General features: G+C 38.9%; 2 protein-coding genes across 2 annotated transcripts in view; one reads left to right on the top strand and one right to left on the bottom strand.

Annotated features, from left to right (window-relative positions):
• ubl3a (ubiquitin-like 3a) overlaps window positions 1–12,570 on the top strand; it is a 33,054-nt gene extending 20,484 nt beyond the window's left edge. The window contains exons 2-5 of the mRNA XM_070917179.1: window positions 5,637–5,745; window positions 7,909–7,995; window positions 9,656–9,733; window positions 10,683–12,570. Coding sequence (XP_070773280.1) covers window positions 5,637–5,745; window positions 7,909–7,995; window positions 9,656–9,733; window positions 10,683–10,735 — 327 coding nt within the window. The 3' untranslated portion in view covers window positions 10,736–12,570. The remainder of the gene's footprint in view (window positions 1–5,636; window positions 5,746–7,908; window positions 7,996–9,655; window positions 9,734–10,682) is intronic.
• A 3,194-nt stretch (window positions 12,571–15,764) lies between these two features.
• On the bottom strand, window positions 15,765–18,443 carry LOC139295458 (olfactory receptor 1E16-like). Its single transcript, XM_070917653.1, is given in 7 exon segments — window positions 15,765–16,058; window positions 16,643–16,946; window positions 17,041–17,218; window positions 17,773–17,996; window positions 18,109–18,230; window positions 18,233–18,348; window positions 18,434–18,443. Coding segments are annotated over 7 exon segments (1,248 nt in total).
• Window positions 18,444–26,094: the final 7,651 nt, after the last annotated feature.

Here is a 26,094-nt window from a genome sequence, read left to right as displayed (position 1 = left end):
AAATAAACACTATTTGTCTCCAAGATGAAACATTGACAGAACAGGAGCTCTGTTTCCTCTCGGTCAGGTCCCTGTTGAGAAGATTCTCACTCTACCACTTTTCTGTCAGCTTGTTTGACTTGGCATGTGGCCTATATGCAGTATACATTTCGCAGTTTATTTATTTGTTAAATCTTTCTTCAAACTTTGTCCTTATTACTTGTTCTACTTCATGGAAACAACAGATACGTAATGTTTTGCATGTGGTGCGTGTTGTGTATTACCAGCTCTCGGTAAAGTAGGTCCAAATAAAACGATGTCATACCATTATAGATAAGTGCCCGATAAAGATAATAATAAAGTTAATAATAAAGTCTTTACTGCAGTGAAAAGCTCTGTTGCATATGTTAGGAGACTACAGTGAGGCAGATGCTTGTGCCATTCACATATACGATACCCTCGATTCAGATACGGAAAAACCTCAATCGAACCTCCACTTCTTTCATTTTGAAGATTTAATGTGATTTATTTCTGCTCCTTCTTAAATAGCCAGCCGGTACTCTCGGCTGTTTATCCCCAGTTTGTAATGTGTTAGGTCTTGAAAATAAATGTTAAAGAGAGCACATTTTGAGGAGATAAATAAAAGTAAACAAATTAAGTTTGAGAAAGTACATAAAAACAGATTGCCAACACTGCTGGACACACACACTCGCAGAGACACTGAGATTACAAATCCTTGCCTTCGGCTTTGTTTCTTGTATCACACTACCATCAGTCAGCCGCTGTTGCGTAACCGCTCTGTTTGTGTGTATGTGTGCACACTCACACAAACAAAAAAACTCTATTTATAATCTTGTATTAAACTCATAATGAGGCTATTTGAGAAATCAGAAGAGTTTATTTTTCCTGTGAGCTCGCTTGCTGTTGTAACATCTGAGGAAGTGAAGCTTCTGGTACATGCATTCAGACTGCCGTACCATCATGTACAGTAATTCTCTACAAACACTCTTTTCGGTGTGTTTTTAATTAAAGAAAACAATGGCTCCATGATAGAATGTGTGTTCTAATGGGGGCTAATAATTGCAGCAACTCTTTATGCCTTTGCAAAATCACAGAGAGCTTGCAAAGCTGTTTTATTGACTAATTTAAAAAATGGGACAAGTGTCTTTCAGGCTGCTCTTTTTCTTTTTCTATCTGTTTGTTCACAGTTTGTCCTACACGCCGCAATTTAGCCTATTATGTCTCCTATTTTGTAGCTGTTAATATTCATTTAGATTTGTTGACAGCCAGAAAGCAGTGCCAGAAAGAAAAGTGACTCGAAGTTATTATCAATAAAATGAAATTTCTCTAGATTTAATGGGCAAGTCAAAGCAGGCAGGCTGCTGGATCCAGCTGGCTTGTTTTAAACAGACCCCAGTGAAGCTAATCTCCTCCTCTCCTAAACTCATTCATACAGTTAGGAATCCACGCTGACAGTAGCGGCTAACCTTACTGGGTAGACTACCTATAAAGCTGCTCTAATATATTCCCACAGGAAGGCTTCCCACTCTATAATTTGTTGACTGCTGCAGAGGGTCTAAAGAGCAGCAATACTCTTCAATGCACTTATAAACACAAGCACACATAAACACACACACACACACACACACACACAGACTGTTGCTTTGTGAAAGAGTTGAGAGCGGTACTGAGGGAGGAATAATTATAGATGGCATTGAATTTCCTGCTCTCCACCGTGTACAAACAGTGTTTAGCCAAGAGGGTTTGCTTACTTCACATGTTTACACCATGGCACTACTTGGCAGCAGGGTCACATTATTGTAGTGTGTCTGAATGTCTGGTCTGAAGTGGAGGCTTGACAAGCAGGGAGCTGTGTCACCAGTTTCATGCACAAGTAGCCTTTATTTTTCTTTTTTTTTCAGAAGTAGCAAGGCACAGACGCCGCCGCACCAGCATGTTTCAGCATTCTGGTACCAGAGCTTACAAATGCTTTCACATATTCGCGTGTAATACTCACTACGTTGCTTCTCCCAGTTCTCCACACGCACTGCAAACTGGTGAAGCTTTCATATGGTGGATTTCTGTCATCCTGAGCTCAGAGTGAGACTGGTTGTAGGCTAGGACGTGCTGTTTGCTTGCATGAGTAAGTTTCCTGCAGACATGTTTATGTACTGTTTATGTATGTTTTATGCATGAAGCACTGCGCTCCCCATACCTGGAGCTGTTGTATTAGTTCCAGAGAATAGAAGGTAATTGAATGTATTTCCCTGAGCTGGCTGTGAAACGTCATTACCAGCCCCTCTGTGGAAGAGAGTCCAGGGAGAAGGCTCAGCAACCCCTCGGGGAGTGGGGGCAGGGAGAGGGGAAAAAAGAGCAAAAGAGAGTTAAGACCTTGATTCAGTTGAAATCAGATTCTTAATATAGGGTGCTGTGAGGAAAAAGAAGAAAAATGGACAGCAAAGGCTCATGAGCAGAGATACAAATTAAAGGAAAAACTAACATAACATAACACAAAAGTGTACCAGTACAGTGGCAGAACAGCTTCAGTGTTACTTGGCATTGATTCTGCATGTCCCTGAACTCTGCTTGAGGTTTGAACCTCAAGGTTTATGAGAAGATGTTCACTAATTTTGTGTTTTGATGTTGCTGATGGAGAGTGCAGGCTAGCATGTTCTTCCAAAATCTCCTGTAGGTGTTCTCAGATCTGGTGACTGCGAAGGCCTTAGCATATGATGTGCATGATTTTGATACTCATCAAACCATTCACTGACCCTCGTACCTTATTTGGAAGCATCTGCATCTATTTTGTGTCTTTTGTATTTAGGGTTTTTCTTTTGATTTGTCAAAGAGAGGGAGAGAAAGTGACCTGCAAGAACAGAGAAAGCAAAGAAGGATGGAATGGTGGGAGAGAAGCAAATAAAGAGATTGAAAGTTGTACGGGTTGATGATGAGAGGAGAAAGGCTGAGTTTACCTTGTTTAATTGAAGCGAGCGCAGTGCCTCTTGTTATTCTGGCCTTGTACATTTCTCCACTGTACAGTGTGCAGAGCGAGAGATTGACAGAGTGAAGCAGACAGAATGAGGGAGGGGAGGCAGAGACTGCTGCAAGGAGAGGAAGACAATATGATGTGACACAATGGGAAATGGGAAGGAGGGAGAAGGGTGGTGGTGGGGGGTAAAGCTAAAGCTATCTTGTAGGTGTTATCAGGTTAAGCCACCCACGACTGGCGGTCGCCATGGTGACACCATGGCAACGGCCAGGTGTTCAACCAGGAAAGGAGCAAGACCTTGCTTATGTAAAGAACATAGAGGGCTTCCTCAATGTGTTTCTTCCTCATTATTTCTGTCTTTATCTTTCTCCTTCTGAGAGATTCTCAGGTAGTGTTTGTCTTAAGGGTGTATGTATATTAAAAAACTGTAATAACACTTTCCTTTCAAATTCCTGCTTTATGTTCTGTATCTCCTCCGTATAGTTGAAACTGTCCCTTGTGAATCACAGCAGTGTAATCCTGTTTGTCATTTATTTCAGCTTGTATAAGAAGTGCACACATATGTAGGAGTGTTTATGTGTCTCTGACTCTTTGCCTGGCTGCATGTGTTTGCATATAGTGTGTTTTTATGAGTATTCTGCATATACATGAATAAACAAAAGCTCAAAATGATCAAGTTCATGATCTCTGGGAAGCAGCTTTATTCATGTATATGAACTATATGTTTGTGGGGTCAAAGTTGAGGTCAATGTATGTGCATGTGCTGTTTTGTATATATGTATGTGTGTGTGTATATGTCTCTGTATGGCTCTTCCATTCTTAAACCTATAAGCTGATTTGATAACCTGCTTACAGAGATCTCAGTTTCAATCCCTTGGTGTTAGCTCTGTTACATCACTGCAGCCGGCTCTGTGTGAGAGTATGTGTGTATACGTATGCATGTGTGTGTCGCTCAGCAGAGTGGGTTTGGAGTGGGGGGGGGTGGGGTTGGGGGGTGTTGTGGTGTAGAGGTCCAATAGATGCTTGGCACATGGAAACACACTGGTAACAATGACACACACGTGCCTGTGCCATGCTCGCACTGCAGGCCAGACACACAAACACAGTACATGAAGGAAAGCACACACACACACACACACACCACAGACCTTTGCTCTGGCTCTTAAAGGCATACTGTACTACTCTGATATAAACACAAGCCAGCCAATTGATATGCAAATTAATTGTTCCAAATGCAAAATACCCCACTGTGTTGGGTTTACTTCAGTATTTGGGTGATTTAAGGTGAGAGACGCACACAGAGATGTGGTGCCTAGCAACATACATCTGAGCTCTCCTCCTTTGTGGGATTATGTCCAGCAAAGTGAACAACAGGGGATTTGTCTCTGTCTTCATTATTTGATTGATTGTAATTGTTTGACCTTTGATCAAGTCACTGTTCATCAGTTATTCACAGTATTTAAAAAGATGTTAGCTTTTTACAAGTGAAGGGACCAGTGACAATATATAAAACAACGAGGAATCAGTAGAATAGCTCAGTGTGCTGTGAGTGAGAGTAAACCAGTTCAACAGGTTTCAGTACAGAACCACAGTTCTCTCAGCTACTGCTCTCACTGAAGAGTTTACAGTCTCTCCATCCACAATCTCATTTAAAATGAGAATTTTCCTTAATTTTCTGTACAAAAACGCAAAAAACTGTACATTTTTTATCAGGATTTTACCAGTTTGTTGTTGCCTGTATGTTTCCACTTTAAAATTCATGTTGTAGACTCCATAATGACTCTCCCGTAGCTGCTCTTGACCTCTGACCTCCATGTAAAGATTACAGAGGAAAGAGGACTGCCCACTGTGAACATGAGTCACACTATTAGTCATTTATTTATTATTATACTTGGCTGTCACCACTGACTTCTGGGATAAGCCATTGGGGGCAGGTTGCACATTTTAACAGCCTTTAGTATTCCAAAACTAGCTGTTGTAACTGTTCATGTTTTGAGGGTTGTTTTTTCACAGTGAGAGCAAAGTCTGATTGTGTTGAAATTACAAAGATACTCTCAGTCTCATTCATAAATCATAACAATCTAAATTTACATTATGCAAGCCAGAGGATTTTAATAGTGTACTCGCATCAAGGAAATTAGCCAATACAAATTCAAAAAAAAGCAATGAAAATGTAATTGGAAAATAATTTTGCAGTTAATTGAGTTTGCTGAGAAAACTTTTATTGTGGTCTCATGAATAGAATACAATAAAGCATATGATCAAAGTATTATAATTGGGAGCCCGTCTCCAGACAAAGGAACAAGGCAAAGCAAAACATCTGGCTTGTGAGTGGTAAAGATGAGAAAGTGACAAACTGCCAGTAAGTGACAGAATTTGGAACTAAAGACAAAGAAACAAGAGAGTTGGAGGGATGAGAGAAAAGTGAGGAGGAAGTTGGAGAGACAGATGGGAGTTGATCCTGCGGAAGGACGCTCCTCAGGGTCCTCATATCCTTCTCCTGTTTCCTATTAAATGACTTAACTTGAACCTGTGTGCTTCCTGATTTAACTGTGTTTAATGTGACATATGGGACTGTTGTTTGTGTTATGTTCCATTTGATGAGTCCAATAATATTTCTCATATTCAGTTCTAACATGCCTGTCTTTGTTTTTAATCTGTGTTGCAGATAAACCTGCGGCTTATTTTAGTCAGCGGGAAGACGAAAGAATTCCTCTTCTCTCCCAACGACTCGGCAGCAGACATTGCCAAACATGTCTATGACAACTGGCCGATGGGTGAGTAGCTCCATTTCGATACCTCAGTGATTGTTACTGGCAGTGGCAGTTGACAAAAAGAAGTAGCAGCAGTTGCATCCAGTGGCTACAGAAGTTTGTGTAGTCTTAAGGTGAAGGTCATGTAAAAGTCGCTCTCTGATAGGTAAACCCAACCTGAGATGATCCAGACATTTCTTTTTTCTTCTGTAAGTACACACAGGTGACTCAGACTTTGACTTCATTTGTGACTCTTATCACACACACCGTCAAATTCAAACGGCACAGGATTTGAGTAAATGTACTTAGTTGCTGATAATATTTATAAAGTGGCCAAAAAAGAATAATGCCTCTCTAATGTGACAGCAAAAAGTCACCTAAGTTTCAGGTGGAGATGCTAAGTCAGTTGACAGTCTGTTGAACATGTGATGTGATGGTGATTGCAAAAGTCAAGAATCATATATCAAATAAATCAAATAAAAATTAATGTTAATGTAACGCATCAAGTTAGATGTGGAGACTTAAGTTGATGTTTTTGTGTAGTGTCCATAGAATACTATCCAAATCAAAAGTAGCTTGTTTCATTTCTAGTTCTAGCAGAAAACCGACGCCTGACGGACTTCTTACTACTCCTTACTACAGTGTTGTTCATGCGAGCCAACACATTTCCATCCTTATGTTTGAAGAATTGAGTTGTATATTTTAAAATCTAAACATCAGATTACCAGATATTTGGGGTTTGGTTATACTTAGCTTCCTTAGGGACATTTGCTAATTTCCCCCATTCTGCATATAGATAATATATAGATAATATATATACTTATATTGTGTCATTTTTTAATGAATCCCATTATTGCATAAGCACAGCTGCAGTGTGTTTGCATGAGCAGTAATTGCTAACAATTTAGCTGCTAATGCACTTGGAAACCATATGATCTGACCCATCTTGACTGTATTTTCTGTAACAACAAAGATGAAGGCAGCTGAGGAGATATTCATTGTATCCTTAGAGCTGAGATCACATTCAAACCCACTGCTAATTACTTCCACGTCGGTCCATACAGCAGCGTGGGAATGTGCCAGTCTTTGGTGTAAGGTAATTAGAGTGCAGTGTGATTATCAATGCATACAGGAATGTGGGATCACAGAACAGCCACCACCTCTCTTTAATACACCCACTCCCTAAATGCTGCTACGCCAGTGTTAGCATTTATTACTGCTGACCTTACACCACCTTCAAATCTGAGCAGACTGTCGCCTTTTCCCACGGTGCTGTGAATCCAGTTTAGGAGAAGCCTACAGCACATGAAAAACTATAGATTATACTGATGGACGAGGAGTTTTTCCTTTCAGTCCCGTCAGCGCTTCGTGTTCCTCCTCAGACAACAGATCTGAACCCTGTGAGACCCGGAGCAGGCAGTCAGTCAGCACCAACACCCTCCGCTTAGCTGGAGAGAAACATCTGGCGACCAGACTCTGCTGCCGTGCAACTCCCCCCGCTGTTTTCTCTTTCATTTAATGTTTTCACTTTTGTCTTTAGCTCTTCCCAAGCCACACCTCGTGTTCTTTTGCTCTTTTTGAGTCTCTCTCACATTCTGCAGTGCATCCCACAAAGCCCACATATTATACATTCTGCATATAATGATCTGAAGTAAAGGCCCTAAATGTCTTAAAATATCTCCAGTGCAGTTGTTGGTGGTCTTTTTGTTTCACCATGCAATGACTCTTTTCTTTTCACTACACTGTATACAGTAAATTACATTGACACAGAACAGGGTTAGTGCAGTAGTTTAAAATTAAAAGCTTTTCATTATATTTCAGCCACAGCCGCTAAACAATTAAGTTCTTTACTTATATTGAAATTGCTAATCTAGAGCCTGGGGACCTTCACTTTGTTTATTGTGTCTTTTAAAGCAAATTCAAACACAGATAGCAGTAAAAAGGTTGTGAAATATTGTTATTGATCCTGCATGTTTTCAGTTTATAGATTATACTATAGATTATACTATAATGATGTTTTATGGGAAAGAGGTCAAATAATGTGGAAATTTAGACAAAAAGAAGAAAACAAAGAAGAGATAAGTAGGAAAGGGAAACTATATGAAGCTTGTCATGTGTCTTTCTACATGTTGATTTTTCTCTTTAACTCTCTCTTCCTGTATGTCTCTGCCCTTTTTTTTCTTTCAGACTGGGAGGAAGAGCAGGTCAGCAGTCCTAACATCCTGAGGCTGATCTACCAGGGCCGCTTTCTACACGGCAACGTAACACTAGGAGGTGAGAAAACACAGAAAGTGCACCGCTCCTGCTCATAGACACACACACAAAATCACAGCAGTGTGTTGCTGGAAAGTTCTTTGCTGTTCTCATCCCTTTCCTGAGCCGCAGAACAGAGGTACCTCAGTGCTCCGGACAAGCCTGCTTTGACGGCAAGAGAGGGAGGAGAGAGGAAATACAGAAAAAGAGACTGGTCAGGAAAGGGGCAAGACTGGCATTAGAGTAGCAGCACAAAGAAGAGACAGAAAATGGAGGCGGGGGGTGGGGGTGTGTGAAAATGAATGCCATAAGTGAAGAGAAAAAGACAATGTCTTCTTTTGAGGCAACCCACTTCACTTCTCCCTGACTTTTAGGCTTTTTTGTCTACTTAACCCAATTTTGATTTGACTGGTGTTTGGTGTGGTTAATGGGGTTATGGCCGTCCCTAACCCTTTTACACTCATCCCATTACTGCCATCTATCTGATAATTCCCTTATCGGTGGTTTAACGTGTTTGCACGCTGACACAGAATCCTCTTTAAAGTCGAGCCAAAACCTCCCAGTGGTTTTGAAATGCAAAGATAGACGCTGCACTCATCGCGCGAAGACGTCAACTACAATTTCGTGTGTGAAGGTGTTTTTAAAATCTAGCAGCTTTTATGTTGGTGTTTTTCATCAAATATCACAGTAAAACTAGTGCTACTTGTTATATTACCAAGCATATAATAGTTGGAGTAGAATGCATTTTACCTATCTTCCTGGCAGCCATTGACTTCCCTTCATTTTGGTGTAAAGATCAATTATTAAATAACTTAGGGTAGGTAGTAGGTAATAGGTAATCCATCACAGTGAACATCATGATCAGTTGTTACGTTATTTTTGCAGAGTAATGGAGTTGAATGAAAGAAGAATGTGATATGGTTGAAAACAATATTACAACAATGATGAGGATATTTATTGATATACAGTGTATCACAATATGACAAATACATGAAAAATCACTGATGTTCAAAGCAATTACTGTGTTCCACTCTTATTTATTACGTTCAATCAAACTCTGCCTGTATGTAAAATAAAAGTGTCAAAAGCTGATTTTGATCATCATTTATATGGATAAGATAAATACCATGTGATCATGTCATCACGTACGTATATCACGTATATATGTTTCCGCTGAAAGATAATATTGATTTATCTCCTATTTGCATTGAAACTTTTCTCTCAATAGTTTGCTGAGGGATTTTATTAGTGAACTGTGAAGTTCACAAATGGTTCAAGCCACTCGGGGAAAAGAAACATTTCAGTTTTAGGAACAGCTGATCACCCTGTATGAAATAACTGACATTAGTTCACATAAGGGTTTATATTCTTGCCCTTTTTGTACCTTCAAGAGATTATTATTCTGCAACAAAATGTCCTCACTGTCATATATCTTGACAACTTCAGCCAAAGTTTATTATTTCATGAAGCAGCTTAAATGTAGTTTGTAGCTTTTCTCTCTTTTGTAGCTTTGATGTTGCTCAACTCTTTCCAGTGTAGCATAATTTGTTGAAGATGATACTGATGGTGAATGACTGTGTAAAGACAGATGTGCTGTAGCTCACTGAATAACTATAATATCTCTCTCTCTCTCTCTCTCTCTCTCTCTCTCTGCGTCTCTCTCTCACTTCTCCCCCGTCAGCTCTCAAACTGCCCTTGGGGAAGACCACAGTGATGCATTTAGTTGCCAGAGAGACTTTGCCTGAGCCAAATTCCCAAGGTAACCAGCTCTCCGTCTCCCTTCTTCCCTCTCAGTAGGCCTTTCACACGCTGAACAACTTTTAAATGTTCTGCTCCCAGCCATTATTTATCTCTACACATGGCTTCTGTTTTAGGAACAGCCACTGGTGCAAATAATTGGCTCCCCTTAAGTGTATCCCCAAGATACAGCACACTGTGAGGAATATAAAGCTAATATAAATCATATTAGGTGACAGGTCTCCTTTTTGTGATTGTGTAGTAGAAGGTGATTGTGGCTGATTTTAACTGTGGATTAGACCTAACAAATAGAGTTCAGATGGACATCAAAGTTCACCGGTTGCACAAAGCGCTGTAGTTATCGATCATCTTCAATTTGCTATGCATTCTGGGTAAAATAAGCCCATGATAAGGTAAGGTTAAATAAATAATCATCTCACTTTACTCCAGAAGAAAACCTGTGCCTTGTGGAAAGTTCAGTTAGAAGTGAAGAAATAGCAGGAAAAACACCCATAGAGCCATGTTTTCTCTCTTTTGTCAGTTGTGAGGAAGTGACAAGTTTGTGTGTCACTGACTGTCATAATAGATGCTTAAAATAGAAACACAGCTCTTAATTCTTGGATTGCCTGGAGGTTCGGTGGTAGACTTTTTAGCATTCGGTCTTTATTTTTATGAAACTGTCTTAAGTTAAATAATAAAATAGTAAATAATCTACCAGGAATGTGTGCTTGCACGTATTTCGTTGGCCAACGTAGCACCTTGTTGGATGATTGTACTGGCGGCAAAAGCTGAGCGCCAGGTTAAACTTTTTTGCCAGACGACCCCTGTGAAACTGTTCTCACGTCACATTTAATGGAGTTGATTTTAGTCTTAAGTGAAATTATACCTCACCATGTATATTTAGCTGTGTGTAGGATGTCTTGATGATGATGTTTGTGTGTGTGTGTGTGTGTGTGTGTGTGTGCTCCCAGGTCAGAGGAATAGAGAGAAGACCGGAGAGAGTAACTGCTGTGTCATTCTGTAAATACACACCTCCGCCTCCGGCCCCCCATCCTTCTCATCTGTTCTCGCCCTCAACATCCTGGACGTAATGAGCTTGTCCCCTGTCCTGGAGCCTGTCCACAATGCGGATATGCATACAGACAAACACACACACACACACACACACACACACACACACACACACACATTATTCTCTTCTTTCTTTTTTTTGCCCTCTCTCACACACTCACACAGACATAGAAAGTAGACCACAGGCTCAGGCTGATATCCAGGACACAGAGCTGGGAGCAGGAAATTGATTAACAATAGAGTTGATTCCTTTGTTGTACTTGATTTGTTGTCATAACTGAAAATTAGAGGAAGGAACTGAATTTGCATGTGCTTTTTTTTTCTTAATGCACACCTTTTTAAGCCTTCTGCCATACACACACACACACACACACACACACACACACATACATACATTAGACATACACACCTTGTCTAGCCATCCTCACCCGGTCTGTTAAAAGTCAGTTTCTAACTGGCTCCTCATTGTAGCTGGTTGTCATAGTAATGCAGTGCCCAAGTTTGTGTGTGTGGCCTTGTTTTCTCATACAGACCGCTGAGAATTTTAACCACTAACAACATACCAACACACATACACACACACACACACACACCCACTATGACTTCCTGTCTACACATCCAACCATATGTGCTTGTGTGATTTCCTTCAGTGCAGCAGACAAAGCTTAGACGTGCCTGATCAGCGAACTCAAACCAGGACACACACACACACATACACACCTGTGTCCTTTTTACTGCCCTCCTCTGCACGTGCCCTTGAAGGACACAAAAGAGAAATGATTCCTTTTTGTCTGCAGAGCGCTGTACAGGCCGAACACATCCTACTCTTTCAGTCGTCATATTTTAGCCAAACAAAGCCTAACAAACAAACAAATAGACAAACAACGAGCAGTGGTGGTCTTGTTTTGGTTATTTGTTTGTCCATGACATTTGTGACTGTGTTTTGACAGTCCATGCATTTTACTGACCGACCAGTGTTGTGATTAATAAAACGTCATGTCAGTCCCCCCACCCCGTCCTCCCTGATGCACCATCCTTCTCTCCGAGGAAAGGCTCATTTTGCTCCTTTTTGTTTTTAACAGTGTTGTGAAGATCTCTCTCTTGACAGTAGCTGTCCAAGCAGGGAAATTAACACGGAATGAAATTGTTCCCTATTTGTCTTAATTCGCTTCTCTCCTTAATTCTCTCTCTCTCTCCGCATTAATAAGTCCATTTTGCACAACTGAAGCATGTGCTCCTTCATCAGATTGATAAAAATGTATAAAAAGTTTTATTGTTTTATTTTATATTTTTCCAATGGAAGTAATGTTCCAAACTAAGGTAACGTGTAGAATATATTTAATATGAATCTTATATAGAACATGATGACTCTAGATCTTGTTGATATACAGTATATTGGTGTTTAGTCTATGATTGTGTATACGGTTAGCTTCTAGCCAGTTCACAGTCACTCGCTGACAATGTCTTGTGCTTATCAGCAGCAAAACCTCCCTAATCATCGACAGACTGTATTTTTATTTTCTTTCTTCTGTGCTCTTTTATTATTTTTTTTCATTTGTTTATAATTTAATGTAATCCTTTTTCTTTGTGGTTTTTTTGCTTTAAAGATTCGCTTTGTAACAGCACTAGGTCTTAAAGAAAAACTATTGTTTATATTGATCAGGGTTCCAATCTGTACAGAGATAAACGTTTTCAAACCAATTGTAAATAGCACTAATGCTCCCTCTCCCCCCTCCAAACTTCAAAATGGAATACATCTGTAATCTAAATAAAGGTTATTGAAGTGCACTGCCTTTTGTCATGACTTATTATCAGTCAGAAAACTCTGGAGTATCAGATGATTTTGACAGTTTCCTGTTGACACTCACACATGATTGTGCTGAGTGGATTGTGAAGTATGTCTGCTAAGATTATGCTTGGTAGCTTGTTGGGATACTGTCAGCAGGTTAGATCAGGAAAGAAGTTGTTTAAAGGACGCAGAGTGTGTTTCACATGAAGCACTTTCTTAACTTAAAGTAGTAATACCACAATGTAAAAATACTCCATCACAAGTAAAGTATCAAAAGTAAAGTACTCACTATGCAGAACGACCCCCTTTTGGTTATATTATCATATATTTTACATTGATTTTCTTTATTATTATTATTATTATTATTATTATTGATGCATTAACAAGTAAACAGCATTTTAACATACCAGGTTGAGATGGTTCTCCTTTTATAGGAACCTCAGAACTAATAGCTGCTGGGTGGCGATAACAATGTACCATATTTTAAAAGATGAGTGGGAAAACTTTAAGAAAGTACTCAAGTGCTGTACTTATGTGCATTTTTAGAGGTATTTTACTTGGGTGTTTCCATTGTATGCTACTTAACACTTCTATATTGAAATATTTTTTTTACTATCACTTTTTACATACAAAACATTTCATAGCTTTGTGAAATACAGTGTATTGTCAAAGATTAGTGGTTCTCAACCTTGTTTGCTTGTGACCCCTTACTCAAAAGCAGTGTCTGGTTGGGGTACCTCATCACGTTTCCACCAAAGAGACATTTCACCTCTAAACTTGAATGGGTTTCTTGTTGACAGTCAATTTACAAGCGATAGACTCAGCAGCGGGCTGTCAAAGACTCACCAAAGCTTGTCTAAAAAACAACAGATTTCTTACTTTCCGCCCACTCAACATTCAAGCTGATAAAGTCTTAATGCAAGAAAGAATAAAAATCAAATTGCAGCATTTTTTCTGTGGCAACCATGTGATGCTGTTAGGTCACTTTTTCAGTTTGCACAACAGTCAGTAGACCAAAGTGCAGCAGGAAGAACAGTGTGAACACAGAGTACAGTTCAGACGTGCTTTGCCTCATGTACTTTGCTAATGACACACAGAACAAACAAGAGATGTTATATTACTGTGGTAACAGTTTTAAATTAAAGAAATAAAAGATTCAAGTTTATTCTGACATGGCAGCAAAGTATGAGAGGAGGTCTGACTTGCTAATAAGTTATTTTATTGAAAGATGATGACTGCATTTCTGTTGCCTTCAGTGTAGTTTTTTCCTCTCCTCCTCCCTGTTTTCATCCCTCCCTCCTCCTTGCAGTCATGCTGTGTCCACACAGTGACTGTAATGTGGGCCACATATTCAACATGAATGCAACTATTCTTCTGTTATTTACACACACACACATACATAGAAGGAGTGTGTGTGCAGATGGAGAAGATTATGGTTACAGTAGTACCACTCAGAGCGGCTCATTCTGTTTGTGTGACATTAAACCACTCAATGCTGCTGCCTGGCCTCTGAACAATACAACAGTCAAATTATTGTTTCAAAGGTAGTGTTAGTCTGAGTGAGTAAACATTTTGTAGTATCATTTAAATAAATGTGACATTTACAACAGTGACATTTAAGTGTACACGGCTAGATTGTAAAGATTAATAAAACTGATTTCACGCGGCTGACTACAACAACAGGGTGTGAAATAGTGAATAGGACTGCCAAGGCGGGCATATACTGGGAACCCCCTTCAAAAAGCTCACATTCATTACTCATGTTTGGATGGATTATATAGGTGAAAATATCATTATGGGGTAATGTCCACCAAACATTAGCCAAACAGCATGGCAAGACGTGATTTTCTTTTCCCAGTGTGTGACCCACCACAGACTGTACGTCCTCACTAAAAGGTTTGAGGATGTTGCCATCTTCTGGCAAGATATCTGTGTAGCAACATTATAACCACCAGGGCTTTAAATGCACACTGCAGAAGATGCTTTAATAAAATCCTCCACCAAGTGACGTATGTTATATTAGGTGGATGGTTTTATCTTTTCTAGTTTCTGTTGTGGGGAAAGTAAACACCTTGTTATCTACTGTTGAAGCTACTTGACATTATAACATTTGTCCTTTAAGGTTTTTCCCCCCAAGAACATTGATTATTCCCCTTTTGGACAGTTCATTAAAGCTTTGGAGGAAATCTATGTTGCTGTTTGTTGTACTATATAATGTATTTTATAAGCTCTTGTTTAATATTTAATCTATCTTGTGTTTTGCAGTCTCACAATGTTGAATTGTAACTGTAGATTATTCAATTTGTCATTTGATTAGGGTGTTCGTTTTTATGATCTCCTTCATGTTGTCTGTCGAATCATTGCACTCCAAATATGTTTGGTTTTCACTGTTTTCCTTTAGAGGTACTCAGGAACCTTGAAATAGCCCTGCAGAGAAGTCATTTGGATGTTTTCTGTCTTTGTTTAATTTAGAGAATAACATAGATGGGCTATAGTTAGAGGCCTTTCATTTCTTCCCCATGGTTCAAATTCAATCACCAATCAGTGGTGCAAAGTCACACAGCTTTTTTGTGTTTTATTACTCAAAGGTCATGAACATGGATTAGTTTTAATATCAACAAACCATTATACCCACTTCTTTGAAGTCATGTTTCTTCTCCCTTTTCTCCCTAAATAGCTGGCATCTTTTTCCTTTGCTTTTGGTTCTCTTTCATGAAATAATCATATTATATTATAGATATAATTATAGATCTACCATTTATCTATTCTGTTGTTGCTGGTTTCGACAGGCCGTATCTGATATGTCTGCAGCTTCTCTCCATGTGTTTTGGATTGCAAGAGGATGGAAATATCTGTCTGTATGTCCAGCAGCAGCCATATTTGCTGCAAAATTATGGCTCAGGCAATACGATGCTTCAAACTATGCCAATGTTATCTGTGATTATGAGTCCAAAACTCATGTTGTCTTTGTTATGGCATTTGTTTGCATTTTAAACACAAGAAACTGACACTTGACAAATGCAGAATGGCTTTCTATTTTGGACTTTAACCACTATTGGGATACATATTATACACAGAGTGAAAGCAGGACAAAAAGAGGGAACACAGACTTATGCCTTGGTTTTCTATGTATATTACCATATAGACTTATGCACGCATTTATTAACAAAAAGACAAGGTCATGGATCACTTGTCAGTTTGACTTGGTGACAGTGACAATTTGGCCACGCTTCATAGGCGTAATGCCCCTCCGTTTCTGGACCCAGCGTGTGAATATTTGCTTGATCTCCTTGGTTCTCAGGCAGTAGATGAACGGGTTGATCAGTGGAGGGAAAAGACTGTAGAAGAGGGTGGTGACTATGCGCTTGTCAGGGGTCATCGTCAGGTTCGGGAAGAAAGGTGTGGCGTAGACAAAGAAACGTGGTATGTAGTAAATAGAGATGATACAGCCCTGGGTGGCACAGGTAGAGAAGGTCGTCATTCTGCCCTGAGGAGAACAGTGGCTCAGGGTTAAAAGGAGTTATGAATAAAAGAACAATTAGAATTACTGCCCTGCGGTTGTTTGCCTCCGCCAACCAAACAAGCTGCAGTTTAGTGAACATGTAAACAGCAGTGAACAGTGAATACTTGTGTCTAAATGGAAATTATCACTATATTGATGATACGTATGATTCCAGTGAATACACATTGTTGGACTGATTAATGAAGGATTATCATAGATGTACTGGCTAAACACACATGCACTTGATTACTACTTTGACCACCAAATTATGATCAGTTCATCCTCGAGTCCAAGTGGACGTTTGTGCCAAATATGAAGAAATTCCGTCAAGGCGGTCCTGAGATATCACATTCACAACAATGGATGGATGAACAACCTGAAAACATAATGCCACAGCTATCAAAGACTGAAAATATGTGTTAGATTTAGAAAAGAAGCAGTTGCTGAGCAAACGACAAAATTCTATAATCTTAGCAATGTCTGTGACCTTGGGGATTTAAGGCTGGACAATCTGGGGCATGAATCTCTAATCTTAATTATGAAAGTATCTCAGGATAGTATTATCTCACCTGTCTACTGGCCATGCGCAATACTGAGATGATGATGCAAATGTAAGAGAAGATGATGAAGGCTAAAGGAACATAAAGGATGAACATCGCTCCAGCAAAGGCGGCGCTGTATCCTTGGCTGGTGTCCCCACACACTAGAGCTGTGAGAGACATGGTGTCGCAGAAGGCGTGTATGATTTGGTTGTGCCCACAGAACGGCATCATGGTGAGGTTGATGGTGCTAATGCCGGGGAAGATGTGCGCCACCACCCAGAAGAAGAGCGTGAGGCCGGTCATGGTTTGGTTTGTCATCATCATCGGGTATCTGAGGAGAGAAAGGGAGGTAGAAAGAAAATAATTTGGTTTTAGTCTTACTCCAGGGCTTCCAGGTGAGACTAATCAAACTGCTTTTTTTTCACCTGAGAGGAAAACAGATGGCCAGATATCGGTCCAGGGCCATGGTGAGTAAAATCAGGGAGTTCAAGGAGCCAAAATAGTGGATCATGTGCTCTTGGAAGAGGCAAGTGTGAAAGCCAAGACTTCCATCATTCCACCAGTAACGAGCAACTAGTTTGGGTAAAGCCACTGTTGTAAAGCCTGTAGGAAAAAGAGAGAAAGAGCAAAGAGGAATGAGAAAAGACAAGGCAAAGCAGATTCTTCTGTTTTGCCATTTCAGGATCACATTCATTTTCAATTTTAATTTAAATACATTCATTTAAACTAAAGGTGCAGGCAGATTCCTACTGTTCAGTAAAAAAAACTCCACAGCCTGAAATCATTAACACCAGTTACTGGAAACAAAACCAGGATCTTAATTGATTTTAACATCTATATTTGCTTCAGTCTGGCCTACTTCTTGCATCAGAAACTTGGATTACAGCTCAATTATAGATTTTCTGACTCTCTCATATTTCTGGGTCAAGTCTATACACTGCTGCAACATCAAGAGATCAAGAGGACAGCTGTTGTTGAGATATTGATTGTTATCGCCTCTGCTATGCTCAAGGTCAACAACAGTAATATGTATAATCACTGAGACCATCACTGTTTGTTTAACTGTTTCAAATAGCCAAGTGATCATTTTCATGAAAGCAGTGTAACACCTAATACACTCCTGAGAGTACATGTATGGCAGGCAACATCAACGATACCGATGTCTGAGAGGGCCAGGCTGACCATGACGATGTACATGGGCTTCTGGAGACTGTGCTCCAAAGCAAACACCGCTACCAGCAGAAGGTTGCCCACCACTGTGGTCACATAGAGGAAGAAGAAGAACCACGCCACTAGGTCAAAATACTCCGGCTGGAGACTTGGGAAGCCCACAATAACAAACTCTGACACACGGGTGTAGTTCTCATCCACCTGAAACATACTGACAGCAGAGGCAGGCAGATAATACAACCAGCACAGCACAGCACATGATGGAGAGGGACTGTTTTTGCAATGTGTTATAAACTGAGTTTGAGGTGTACGTCAGTGCTTACCTTACCAGATGGCCTTGACGGTGTGACGAACACAAGCAGCAGCCTCTCAGTTTTATAAAGATTTCGTGACAGGCAGGAAGAGTAAAGTTTGTTGATACAACTTCGTCCCAGTAGAGGCAACGAAAAAAGGTAGCACACTCAGGTAGTCAAAGTAACCTTTCCATAAAAACTGTATAATAGTAAGACATAATGAAGCTTCGTATTCTCTTATTTTTAACAGAATCCCAATGATTTTCTGAGCTGGGATGCAAAACTTAACTAATGGCAGACACAAGGGCTGACTCAAGTCAGTGTGTTATGATGGACACAATATCAGTCATGGTACCATAAACCATGTAACATTATGGTATGGTAGAAAAAGGCTCTACTTAGGTTTAAATATTTGAGGACCAGACATTTATGTATTAACAACCTGCAAAGAAAGTGGCTCATGTGTGAGGGAGATGATGTGATAGGAGAGTGCTGCATTATGATTTGTAGTCTTAATGATGCTTGGCTAGTGGGTTTTTACTTTCCTTATTTTTTCTGACCGACTGGAGTCTTTTTGCCAGCAGATAATATGTGTTTTACTGTGGAGAAAGTACTGTGAATTCACAAGCATCCAGCAGTGTTTTTACTGTAGAAGAAATAGTGTCATGGAATAGTAACATACCGGGAGTCTACACAAGATGGCGACGTCAAAATGACGGTTGGTCCGTGAACAGGAGAGCATACAAGTAAGTTATGGGACTGAAAAACAGGGTGAAGGAATACCTGCAACCAGCAACACCAGAAGACATACTCAAAGCCACAAAGGTGACATCAAACTAACTTAACAGTCATGTTTCACTTTTACCAGAGAGAAGGCTTCAATGATTAGGGCTAATAATGATGTCTAATGTAGCTAGGTTAGGCTAACCGTAACCTCCCTAACTCCTAGCACATAATGCCAAGCTAGCTACCGGCTATGCTAAGTTTTGCCATTAAGCATGACTGTTGGGGCTAATGTTAAAGTATTCCCTGTGCAGTTATTCAACTGGATGCTTTCTAAATCACAAGAGAGCTGTTAGCCACATGTTTGTTGATTGAACTCACTTACCTTTTTGGTGATTTAATTAACCAGTTAGAGTTGGTTAATGGTTAATTTAATGCAGATTATTTTGAGGCCAAAGTCAGCTTCTGATTAATTTCTCTTTGACATTAGTGCACCTCTATAGTTGTGTAACAGGGACATACCCAACAGCCTTTTTTTTTAAATTGGTTAAAAACAGAAAAAATGGTGTTTTGATTTCACTGCTTTTTGTTGATCTCGACCATATTTCAGTTTGAGGGGGGTTGAGGTGCCTGAGTAGCTGCACAAAGGGTCAACAATCTGGCATCAGTCTGGGAATCTGATGAATTTCTGGCCTGTCAGAAATTTTGCTTTTTTGTCTTGCAGTTTGAATAGTTCAGCATTTTGATTTCCCACATGGCTGCTGTCAAAAGATGCATTTTAAACTGTAGTGAGCTTGTTTTAATATTATTGGAGGAGTATTTTGTAGTGTTGACAAGTAGTGTTGACAGAGACAGTGCTGTCATATTTAGTATATAAAACTTTACTGCAGACCAGAATCTTTCCAGCCATCTGTGGCTTCATTTTTCTTTTTTTTTCCTTCTTCTTGCTTTCTGCTTAAAGTAGGATTGCACAAAATAATTTAGCCTTTACTTTTTTTGTCACCATTGTTGTTGGTGGGTTGTTTGTCAACAAAACTTTATTGTAATTGTCAATGGACAAACGATCGAGCTGTAAGACAAACACATAAACACCACCAGCTTCAGGTAAAGGACTAAAGAAAATAGATCAACAAATAAAATACAAAGAAACACACCTAAATGTGAGAGTCACACCAGAGCATACGGGTGATTTTACAAATTCAAAATGAAATATTGTGTTGCTTTGGGGCTTGATACATGCTGCAGTATGAAAGCCTGCGTTCTTTGCCTGTTGCCCTTGTTTCCCATCTGTGGGTTAATTGTTTCTTTTATTTTAGTTTGATACTCTGATTAGTGATGGTAGAAACATTGACTTGCTCTTAGGCGGTATTTTTATGTTCATTCATTCATTTGTATAAATACGACTAGCTGTGTGTGAACAAGCTATAGATGTACAGATGTACATGGCACAAGCTAGAGTGCGGGACTTTTACATATAAATCAACATCCATAACATTCAAGCTGTTGCCAAATGACTTCACACAATGCTGATTAAGCCTATCACTGCCAGATAATTATCTCTGTATTTCACAGTGTACCGGAGGTTTTAAATCTGGTGTTTGACATTCCTGCCCTGGTGCACCAGTAGCGATGTTTTTTAAGTCAACCAGCAATGATTGGTTTGCCAGAACTGAACCGTAGCGACAGAGTGGGCTACTGCCATGGCTACAGCAGACCCATGTGGAGACAGAGTTGCATCAAGGAAGTTCAAAATGCTTGAAAATCTTGTGATTCACATAGATTTCAGATAGGTCCAGAAACTGCAAGCTATTTGATTGCTTAAATATAACACATCCATGGTAAATACAGAGACAGAACTGCTACGGAAAAACCTTTTGGCATACACCAGAAGGGGGAGACAAAAGTTACAAACTCCAGCTTAAATCCAGCTGAGCCTGATCTGATGGTCACTGGAGAATTTGAGGAAACCTTTCTTTTTAGAAGTTAATTGATGTCCTTTAACACACATTGTTGAGGGCCCTGTGCCAACAAGGCAGGGCTTTCATGTAAATGCTTACCACTGAGTCACAGTGTCACTCACTAAATTACCCTACAGTAGTTACAATAATTATTCTATTAAATATTATATTCAATAATTATTCATAAAAGGACACGAGCTGCCACATTATGGCAAACTTAAAAAAGTTTATTTTCTGGTGGAAACTCCTGTATGTCTTATATGAGTCTTATAAAAACAAAAGTACTTGAACAATAATAAGCTGCACCATTTGTGTGATAAATATTTTTGTGTGTGTCTGTCTGTATTAGTGGAGGCCCTCTCAGGATCAATTAGTCAGTTTGGTCATAACAGGTTCAAGCAAGACTGTTGTCCTCCGGGAAACAGCCTGGAATGAGGAGAAAAACAGATCAGGTCTCCCCTGAGGGTGAATGAGAAGCTACAGTGGCATTGTGGTGGGATTCCCCTGGGTCAGCCTGCAGGAGGGTAGACAGACCTGTTTGTAATGGAGGAAAGTAAGATCAAGGGGCTTACATCTTAAGGAAATGTAATGTGCTAGCAACACCTAATACCACAACTACTTCTACTGTTACTTCTATTGTCACTGCTACCAGTGGTGGAATGTAACAAAATACAGTTAGTCAAGTACTGTACTTAAGTTTTTTAAGTTTATTTTTTATTTGAATTTTTCTGATAAACTGAAGTATGAAGTGTTCCTTTATGGGTTGAGGAAATTCTCAAAAATTCTGGTCATCATATATAATAGTAAAACACTGACGGGGACCATTTCCTGCATAATGAGTACATTTACCTCTCATACTTTAAGTACATTTTGCTGATAATACTTAGACTTTTACTCAAGTAATTTTTTAATGCAGAACGTTTACTTCAATCAATACTAGATGTATTACTACTGCTAATACGTACACTGCATCCTCAGCTAGTAATACTACTTACATAAAAACAGTATAATTCAGACACCAAATGTATTATTTACATATTAAATAGTTTTGGCCCCAAAAGACGAATAATGAAATGATTTAACTTATCATTAGTTGATGTCCCCACAGTGTTGCATGACAGGGGAGAATACTGTTGTAACCACTTTTCCCCCAAATACCCATTGATTTTTAATGTGTTTTCCAATTCAGAAATCCAAATCACCTGTTTTCTGACATCTTTTAGAAGAAACAATCAATTGATTTGTTGAACAAATTAACTGAATGAATGAAATTGATAAAGAAAAAAATAATTAGTTGCAGCCCTACTGTATATGTTAGAAACACCATGATGTTGTGGTTCTCATGGAAATCATCATAGTGTTGTCAAATTGTTTATCTCAAGAGGCTAATTTGTGAGCTTTTTTGCAGAATGTAGAATAGTGTAATGAACTGTTCCCCGCAGGCCTGAGGCAGTGGATGCGTCCTGTCATTTAGTCCTCTTTGTTGTTTATTTTCAGGGATCTCTCTCTGTGGGAGAATCTAAACACCTGTAATATACCCAGGGAGCTAATTTCATTAATTTGGCGACAATGCCTTAATAGTGAATCTCTATGGATAATACTCCATGTAATAGTTTGAGTTTAGAGGTCTTGTGGCCCTGGAGCTTGAATAGTCTCTTGAGTAGGTTCTGATATTGTTTTATACACAGCACACTGAGCCAAATGAAACTAATAAGAATTAGGAATGTATATATCTCAGGAATTTACAATGTGCTTTTATTCAAGAGAGGTGTTAGGGTTGAATCAATCTCCCTCTTGCTTTCACCCAACCTAACACAGATTGCAGTTTTATTGCATTTACAAATATCATGTCAGAGTTTTCTAGTTTTTCAGTATTTTGAATGGATGAATGAAAGATCATTGGTGCATACAGACAAAAGTACTCATTTTGGAGTCGAATTAAAACACATTTGAGGCATAAACAGTCGAGTCATATTTTTTTATTTTTTTATTTTTTTATTTTATTTATTTATTTTGTTAAATAATGTATCAAATGTATTATTTTCGAATAATGTTAAACTTGATGTAGAAGTTTGCAAAACAATAAAAACACTTATTTACCTGCTAAATATTTTTTTTATCATGTGTAAAGAAAGTAAACCAGTCTACCTACTCACTTGAAATGCTTCGCTAGTTAATTAGGTCTCTAATGAGACCTGCTGCTGTTCATCATCAATGAAGTTGGAAAACAAATAACAAGTAATGATGCAATTCTGAAAGTGTATGACGACAAAGCAAGGTCACACAGTAAGACAAAAAATGTATTTCATGTATTTTGTTGTCTTCATCGTAGCTATTACCACCCGCACATATGTATTTATGCATGTGCACTAAACTTAAAGGAGTAGTTCTACATTTGGAGAAATACTCTTTTATAAGATTGATACCACTCTCATGTCTGTGCACTCAAAGTGAGGTTAGAGTCAGCAGGTAGTTAGCTTAGCTTAGCATAAATATTGGAAGCAATAGCACCTAGCTATCCTGGCTCCATCTAAAGGTAAAAAACCCCAAAATAAAACAAAACAAAAAATAAAAACGCCACTACCCACTAACAGCATGTCTAAAGCTCACTAATTAATATGTTATATCACGTTTGTTTCAGAATCAATTCTCAATATCAATTTCAATATAATGGTAGAAAGGGTTTAGGCTCTTACTTCAGTGCACTGTGTGCCAAACCATTAATTTGTGACCTTAGTCCATTGAAATGCAATATAAAACATAAATGGCAGTTAAGCTAAATGGTCTTGATAAAAAAAGTACAGTAGAGTGTGTGAAAGTATACAGCTTTTTGTTTAAAAAAAGTTATATATATATATATATATATATATATATATATATATATATATGTATATATATATAAGTATTCACAAAATATTTCACTCTTGCAACGCTGATTATCAAGTTATTGAATCCAACTACTAACTACAAAGGTGAACTACTAAATAACTGTAGCATGTGCATGGTCCGGGTGCCTTTTCTGTTCTGTCAACATAATATTATTAACTAACATTACAAAAGTTTTTCATATTTGTGAATTGATTCAGAATCGCAGAAGATGAGGATCGCGATTGTTATGTGAATTTATTTTTTCACCCACCCCTAGTAAATGTGAATCCCTCCTTTACTTACTGTGTACAACCCCATTTCATGGGACCTGGGGGAATAGAATAACATTTTTTTGTTCTAAAGTGTTAGCTCCATTGCTGAAGAGCCTCTTATGATTATTAGTTTCACAAACAAATAATGCAGTAGCTCAACCATCATGACAAGTGAATTATATGAACCCACATTTCTACCAAATTTTCTTTTTTAACCAAATGGTTTCTACGTACAATAATCAAGACAAACAAGAATTTATTCTATGCTTGTTGTTCCTATTAAAATAATCCAGTTCAGGGAAAGTTTTCCAACTTCACGAGGCTATGTAATTCTTGCTCTCTTGACCTAACATAACCCCCCCCGTCTCTTGACTATCCCCTGCAGTTTGGGACATAGTGTTTACCTAACTGTTCTGGATGTGTCATCATCCTGCAAGAGCAGTGTCGCCACACAACCTTCATTAACAGCCTCATTAGGCAGAGTTGTTCCAGTTTTCAACAAGGGAGTAAAGAAGAGTTCACTTGTGAACTTCTTACTTATGAGGACTGCAAGAAGCAAACTTTAAATTTAACAACAAAGCAGCAAAAAAGGTTTGACTTCTGACCTTATGAACATATAGTATTTATTATGTAAAAGTGGCATGATCAGATGCATGAACAGTCTGTTTCCCTCTGGCATTGAGCATATTATGAAATACACTTGCAAATCAAAAGTAGGTTCTGAGCAGGATCTTATCCTTTTGGTTAGTACCCAAAGATCATGACAACAAGTGAATATTGAACATTGAGTGATTGTAAGATTTCAAGAGTTTAGCCTTTAGGTTTAGCTCCCATTTTACCATGATGGTCTAGTAAAACATCGTCATAACTCTAAAAACTTGCTCCTTGGTTGTACCTTGAGATTATGTCCATGACAATCCCGAATAGAATCAGTCACAAAGGATAGTCTTTATGCAGTCCAACACCCAGTCACATAACTCTTGCTCCAGTGATACATAATCCAAATTGCTCAAAGCAACAGCTCTGGCACTTGCATCTGCAATATGTGGTCATCATAGGCCGTCCAACTGACAGACCTTCAAGGCAGCCTGGCGTTCTCCTCTTTCTCGGGTGTTTTGTAAATTACCCAGGATTTTTTTGCTTGCAGAAGCGGTTAGTGGTTATCCATTCACTGTGATAGAGACTGAGGATAACAAAGAGCTGAAGGTTTGTGGTGGAAATGGCTTTGCTAGATGTGTTACTAAAAAGAAGGTAACTGAGCCTTTCTTCGACTTGCTTCATATACTTTCTTCACTCTCAACAATCTCTACCAGCATCAGAAACTTGTAGGAGAAAATATAAGCAGCCCAAGCTGACCAATCGTAGTTCTTGTAGGTATCTCCGTAGCTGCTGTAACTCCGACATGTAGTTGCATTTTTGAGAAAGCTGACTATGCTATGGCGGCGCTACTTAGCCTATGCACGTAGCCACCGTAGGCACAGTGTAACCCCTTAAAACAGATGTACGAATGAGCTTCAACCCATGAGACTTCAGAAGGGCTAAATACCAGAACAAGCTTCCTGGAGCTACCCTGTCAACTGTACTCAGGTCTGCTACTGCTTCCTTGCTGTCAGTCAATATTAAAACCAGGAAGCTAGAGGGTCAACCACTGTAAGGCAATAAAAACTATATGAAAATAGATGCTCCATAGGCTTCCTATAGAAAGCTGTTTCAGACAATCCTATGAGGCCATTGCATAATCAGACAATTTTCTGATGCTTACATATTAGGCCTGCATCTAACGATTATCGATTAATCTGCAGATTATTGTCACAATTAATCGATAAATGTTTTAGTCTATAAAACGTCAAAAAATTGTGAAAAATGCTCATCACAATTTCCCAGCGACCAAATTCAAATTGCTTCTTTTGTCCAGCAAACAGTCCAAAACCCAACAACTCTTCTTTTACTATCATAAATGACGATAAATGAAAAGCAGCAAATCCTCAAATTTAAGAGGCTTTTACGTTTTTGCTTGAAAAATGAAATGATTTATCGATTATCAAAATAGTTGGCAACTAATTTTCTTTGAATCATCAATTAATCGAATAATCGTTGCAGTTCTATTACATACAATAGACTAAAGGGATCAGACATTGTTTCGTTATCAACACAAGGGAGGATTGCAAAACAGTTAAAGCTAGTCAGAGCTTCAT

Source organism: Enoplosus armatus, chromosome 13 (assembly GCF_043641665.1).
Source record: "Enoplosus armatus isolate fEnoArm2 chromosome 13, fEnoArm2.hap1, whole genome shotgun sequence".
Classification (NCBI taxonomy): domain Eukaryota; kingdom Metazoa; phylum Chordata; class Actinopteri; order Centrarchiformes; family Enoplosidae; genus Enoplosus; species Enoplosus armatus.
This window is presented reverse-complemented; position numbering and strand designations above follow the sequence as displayed.